Source organism: Grammomys surdaster, unplaced genomic scaffold, assembly GCF_004785775.1.
Source record: "Grammomys surdaster isolate TR1022 unplaced genomic scaffold, NIH_TR_1.0 124726, whole genome shotgun sequence".
Taxonomy (NCBI): Eukaryota; Metazoa; Chordata; class Mammalia; order Rodentia; family Muridae; genus Grammomys; species Grammomys surdaster.
The window spans coordinates 245,984-252,296 of record NW_021619686.1 but is presented as its reverse complement, the minus strand read 5'-3'; the positions used below and the strand labels follow the sequence as shown (position 1 = coordinate 252,296).

General features: G+C 46.9%; 1 protein-coding gene across 1 annotated transcript in view; it reads left to right on the top strand.

The window, feature by feature from the left end:
* The window catches only part of LOC114636636 (zinc finger protein 398-like), a 12,202-nt gene continuing 5,889 nt past the window's right edge, over positions 1–6,313 (top strand). The window contains exons 1-3 of the mRNA XM_028784704.1: positions 1–153; positions 2,391–2,744; positions 4,322–4,448. Of these exons, the coding sequence (XP_028640537.1) occupies positions 130–153; positions 2,391–2,744; positions 4,322–4,448 (505 nt within the window). The 5' untranslated portion in view covers positions 1–129. The remainder of the gene's footprint in view (positions 154–2,390; positions 2,745–4,321; positions 4,449–6,313) is intronic.

Genomic DNA, 6,313 nt, shown 5'->3' with positions numbered 1-6,313 from the left:
GCCGCGGTCTCAAAGCTGCCGACTGCATCCAGGCCGACCATTCTGATTCCGTGCGGTGGGGCCAGGAAGGGCCGTCTGTTGTAGGGAACACAGCGGCTACAACGAGACGAGGCAGAATCGCGCGCAGCCATGACCGAGGCGGCCGCTGCACCGGTAAGGGTGGCCCTCACGGATCATGTGTGGGATGTGAAGCGGCTCCTGAATTCGCTGGGAGGACATCTTACCACCTAAAATTGGGTAGATCTCAGCCAGGGAGTCGAGGAGGACTAGGAGGCCTGCTGCCATATGATAAAGTCCTTGTCTCTTTTGCCACGGTTTTATCATTCGTAATATATGGCCATTGAGCTTAACCAGGAAACCTGGTCCCGGTGCACCGGCTGTGGACATTTTTACCCCACATGACTCCTTTTTTCCAGGACCTCTCTGCTCCACCTCTCAAGTATTGGCCATCTCCAATCCAATTCCGAGCTAAGGCCCCTCCAGTTAGCTCTCTCGGTCCTGGGACTTAGAATCGTGTTCCTGCCTAGGAAGGTTCCACGGCCTTTCAGGCCTGAATTCGATTCCATTCAGGCTGGATCCATACATCTTCGCCTGCTGCTTTCTGATAACCACCAGGAAGACTTTCCTACTGCAGCTGGTTAGGGAATCAGTGTCTATAGGGTAGGCGTGTTTTAGGCTCAGGCTTGACTTAGTATTGCCTTCAACCCCTGTGAGTGAACTACTGAGATATACTGTCCCTGAAGGTAAGAGGCATCTCCTGCTAGCAATAGCTTTGCAGTGACTTCAGAGACATTTCTTGGTGTTAGGTTTGTGGCAAGGGATCACAGAGATATTTGACCCTTATGTGTGAAGACTGTCTCCTCCCAACCACATTTTGTTGTATGGGTCAGTGATCACAGACCCCAGGATGGCACCATGCTGCTGAATTAGGAGTGAGGAAGATAGGTGTCTGGTGACAAGTATCTTACTGTGTGGGACACTTTGCAGTGTTTTTTTATGGAAGATGACTTGGGGGAAGTTTAATGTCACAAAATTGTATTAATTGCAGTTTATAACATATAACACATTCTGGCCAATGGTCAGGAGCCTTCATGTTTATTGGTAATACAGTATATAATAATGTCATACACCCTGAGTACATTTTCATACCTGTAGCTTCACCACCTTAGAGATAGAGGAAAGTTCCAGGATTTATCTGCTGTCCCCACGGCTCATTTTATTTATAATTATGCATGGTGACATTGTCCCTCTTCTTTTGACTAAGATACTGGCTTTCAGCTTTCTCTGGCTCTGCTAAGATCTAGCTTCTAGTAAAGTGACTGTTCAGGGCAGTGTAGTGACTGTTCAGGGGCTGTTTGTTGAGGTGTCCCAGTCACAGAGACCTAGTGTCCAACTTGAAATGAGCTGAAGTTACCTGAGAGGAAGAAACCTCCACTGAGAAAATGCTTTCATAAAATCTAGCTGTATGGCAAGCCTGTAGGGCATTCTCTTAATTAGTATTTGATGTGAGAGAGCCCAGTTCATTATGGGTGGCCCACACCTGGGCTGGTGGTCCTGGGGTTCTGTAAGAAAGCAGACTGAGACAGCCATGAGGAACAAGCCAGTAAGCAGCACTTCTCCATGGCCTCTGCATCAGCTCCTGCTTCCAGGTTTCTGGCCTGCTAAGTTCCTGCTCTGACTTCCTTCATTGATACATAGTGACGTGTGACATGTAAGCAGAATAGATCCTTTCCTCCCCAAGTGGTTTTTGGTCATAGTGATTCATCAAAGCAATAGAAACTCTAAGGTACCACCTAGTAGCAGATTAGGAATTCACACAGTGTTAGTTGAGTCACCAGCCCCTTAGCGATCACCAAAGAAGGAACAGCAAGGTCTCACTTTTGTGGAAGCTGCTCCATGAGGTGGTAGCCTTTAATCCCAGCACTCAGAGGCTGGTGGATCTCTGAGTTTGATGCCACCCCAGACTACAGTACAGTGTTCCAGGGCTACACACAAAGACCCTGGTGGGGAATGGGGTGGGATGAGAGTTGAGTTTGCCATTGGGTAGGCAGATTTATGGCCTTGCTGTCTTGCTATGTCCCCAGTGGAAGAAAATGTGGTCAAATAACTGATGGAGCTAATATAAATAGTAGGGCAAGATTAAGTCCAGCACACTTTGGACACTATTTTTATTTTCCGTTGCAATGGATCTAGGTTCAATATTATTTCCATGAAGGTTCTGAGGGATCTTTGTACCTGTGTTTTTGGTCTTTTGTGCCTGTGTCTTTGGTCTTGACTGGGATCTGATCAGTGAGAAGTCAACTCATTCCAGAAGATACTGATCTTTCTGTATTTGAGAACAGTTCTGGGCCTTCTTCTGGAAGCCAACATAATCTTGTCTCTGGTTCCAGGATTGGCATATGGGAACTGACCTCCAGCCACAGGCCCAGATCCAGTCTGCAGAGATCTCCCTTTTAGCTATCCTAACTGCTGTTCAGGCAGTGGAGAAGAAAACAGAGTCCCAGGCTGTTCACCTTCAGAACTTGGAAGTACGAACAGGGTCAGCTGAGAAGAAGCTGGCTGACTGTGAGAAGACAGCCATGGAACTCAGCAGCCAGCTGGAGGGCAAGTGGGCCGTGCTGGGCACTCTGCTGCAGGAGTACGGGCTGCTGCAGCGGCGACTGGAGAACCTAGAGAATCAGATGCAAAACCGGAACCCCTGGGTCCTGAGGCTTACCCCCAGCAGCAAGGACGAAGCACCCAAGGTATTCATTGATTGAGGAGAGGCCTCAAATCAGAATTCTAGTGCTTAATACTAGTCACTGTGGAGTTTATGGAGCTTTAAAAAACTGTCAGCGCTACAGTGTGACATTGGAAAGGTGACAGTAGATTGGGTTGTTTCGAAGTATATTTTGGGGCAGCAACGGTTGTCTTCTTCCAGAATGACCTTTTTTTTTCTTATTGAAAAGAATTATTTTGCTAGATGGTGGTAGCACACACCTTTAATCCCAGTACTTGGGAAGCAAAGGCAGTTGGATCTCGGAGTTTGAGGCCAGCCTGGTCTGTAGAGTGAGTTACAGGGCAGCCAGGGCTACACAGAGAAATCTAAACCAAAAATTGTTTTCACCAAGCATGGTGGTACATGCTTTCGGAGGTAGGTGGATCTCTGTGAGTTGGTGGCCAGCCTAGCCTACATAGAGAGCTCCAGGACAGCTAGGACCATAGAGAGAGACCGTAAGTAAGTAAGTAAATAAATAAATAAGAAAAGAGGAAAAAGAGGGGCTGGAGAGATGGCTCAGTGGTTAAGAGCACTGACTGCTCTTCTAGAGGACGTAGGTTCAATTCCCAGCATTCAATGGCAGTACACAAGTGTCTGTAACTCCAAGATCTGCCACCCTCACACAGACGTACATGCAGGCAAAACAAGACAAAGTCTCAAAAATACCATTGAGTCTGTTTTATGTTGGCCAACTATTCCTTGATATAGGGCTACCCTGAAGCTTTCTAGTTTAGGAGCCCATGACTGTGGGGACTCCCGTCTCCCTTTCTCCCCCCTTTTCCACATAGATCCCTGAGAGGAGGGGTGATAAAGACATTCATTCCATTTAGGACCAAGTGCGTCAAAGTCTCTCACTCTCTCCACATTGCCCATTGTGGGTCTCTGTGTTAGTTCCCACATACTACAGGCTGAGCCAGGCACAGATCTGAGTCTCAGCCTGATGTGGCCACTGGGGTTCCCCCAAAGAAAATGTTTCTGCGGATGGGGCTGGAGATGGGCTAGAAGGGAGGACACCAGTGTAACAGCCCGTTCCTTTGCAACGGCCCGTTCTGCTGCTCCGGTCCGCAGGTCAGGGTCTAGCAAGAGAGAGAGTGGGGAAGGAGGGGCGAGAGACGCAAAAGATGGATACAAGACAGAGTCTGGTCAAAAAAAGGTCCTGGGTGTTTATACCCTTTACCACGTGACTTGCCCTCGTGGACAAGCTCAGCTGAAGGCACTACATCACGTGCCTTGTAGCCATGGATACCATGTGTACCTTGCAGCTGGGGGGGCACTAAACAGTGTAAAAAGATGTTTATCAGAGTGTGCTCAGCTGTTGCGGGCTATTGAAAATAAGTCTGTTGTCAGGGAATATGGCTCGAGATGGCTGTAAAGATGATAGCCACTTTCAGCTAAGAGTCTCCATCCATTCCCAGAGAAGATGTGCATGGGAGCCAGAAGGACCCTGTGCACATGTCTTCCTTTCTATAAAAAAATGTGGGCAGAAGCTCCCATTTGGTCAGTAGTGCACACAGTTTTGAAGGCTGGTTTCTGAAAGGGTGTGGGGGACTTGTATTCCTCCAGGTTTCTGTGACTACTGAAGAGTTGGCTGGGAGTTTCCCTGAGCAGCAGGAAGGTAGCCCCGAAGACTGGCAAAAGGAGCTCTGCAAGCACGTAGCGAAGGAAAGGTGTGAGGTGCTGGGCTCTCTGGGTAAGCGACATCCCTGGGGGCTTCCAAATGCGTTCTCATTCTTGTCCTCAGTGTATTTGAGACTCTTGGGTCTGAGAGCCAGAGCAAATTGGTCCTCTGCCTTGAAGCTAGCAGAAGGTATAATTCCCATCTTTAGAATTAAGTGTAGACATGCTTCAGTTGTTTGGCCTGCATGTATTTCTGTGCATCCATCATATGCTTGCCTGGTTCCTGCAGAGGCCAGAAGAGAGCATTAGAGCTCCTGGATCCATTGCAGGCAGTTGGTTGTGAGCTGCTGTGAATGTACTCAAAATAGAACTTGCATCCTAGCAGTCAGTGTTCTTAACCACTGAGTGATCTGTCCTAGCCCCATGGCATGATTTGTAAAGGAGATTCAGGTCTGAGATATGAGGGCCAGCAGTAAACACTAGGTCCTCTAGCCAAGTGTGCAGGAGTGTGTTTGTGTGAGACTTGATTAAATCTAGAATTTTGTAGCTATAGCCTCAGCTCTTGCATCCTCCCGGACCTTGCAGAGAGGTTAAATGGCTTATCCAGAGCTTCCAATAAAGACCCTCAGGTTAGAATCTGCTCCCCACTGTCCAGTTCTTCCCAGTTCATTTCTGTGGAGTAGAGGCTTCCTCTACTTACGTTTGTCCCTCGAGGTTTGTAGTGAGGCAGATAGTTTACCACCTCTGTTAGACCTCTGATGCCCTGTGTATGCCCATGGCCCAGCCTTTTACCCTGCTTCCACCATGGTGTACTCTCTTTAGGGAAGGAACTAAGTCTTAGTGTGATGTTTCTCTTCCCCGGTGCCTGGCACACGCTAGGATTATAAACAATGAATGAGTACTAGGTCAGTACAGAGCTCGGTTCTCACTCTCTGTTAGGTAATAGCACCAAGTTGGAATGCAGATTGTAAACCCTTTGCATTGATAAGAGATCAAACCTTGCAAATTCTAAGGGCCCTTCCCACTGAGTTATAACTCTAGTCTTTTGTTTCTCTTCCTCAGACAGGATCTTGGTATAACTCAGGCTAGCCTTGGACTTGTGCCTCCTACCTCAGCCTTTGGAGTATTGGGTTTATAGGATTATATTATATTGCTTTTTGAAACTCTAAAAAAAGGTGAAGAAACCCTTAGTTCAAATGAGAGACAACAAAAGGGATCGTTTATTGAAAGAGGATAGACAACCAAAAAAAAAAAAAAAAGCCAGGCGGTGGTGGCGCACGCCTTTAATCCCAGTACTTGGGAGGCAGAGACAGGCGGATTTCTGAGTTCGAGAGTTCAAGGCCAGCCTGGTCTACAGAGTGAGTTCCAGGACAGCCAGGGCTATACAGAGAAACCCTGTCTCGAAAAACCAAAAAAAAAAAAAAAAAAGAAAAAAAAAAGAAAAAAAAAGAAAGAGGATAGATTCCTGTTTGCTTAGAACACAGAGGTACCGTTCCCTGTGTGTGTGTGTGCGTGTGTGTATGTGTGTGTGTGTGTGTATGAATGTGCATGTGTGAGTATGTGTCAGTGTGTGTGAGTGTGTGTATGTCTGTAAGAGTGTGAGTATATAAGAGTGTGTGTATGTATAAAATTATTCTATTACTATAGACTCACAAAATTAGTATGATAGCAGTTATTCCTTAATCAACAAGTTCCCCACTAACCACACAGAGAGGCTGAGATTTATTAAAATTGCCTTGAACCAAATACTGAACAATCGTTACTTCATTCTAAACCTCCAAGCTAGTCGGGCTTCCTCCCAGGATATTTCTATCTTACTTGAAAATGTTCATCCTTACTTGATTCCCCTCTCTTTCTCCTGATGTTTTCTCCACTTCCCTCGTGGCTCCCTTCTCTCTCTCTCTCTCTCTCTCTCTCTCTCTCTCTCTCTCTCTCTCT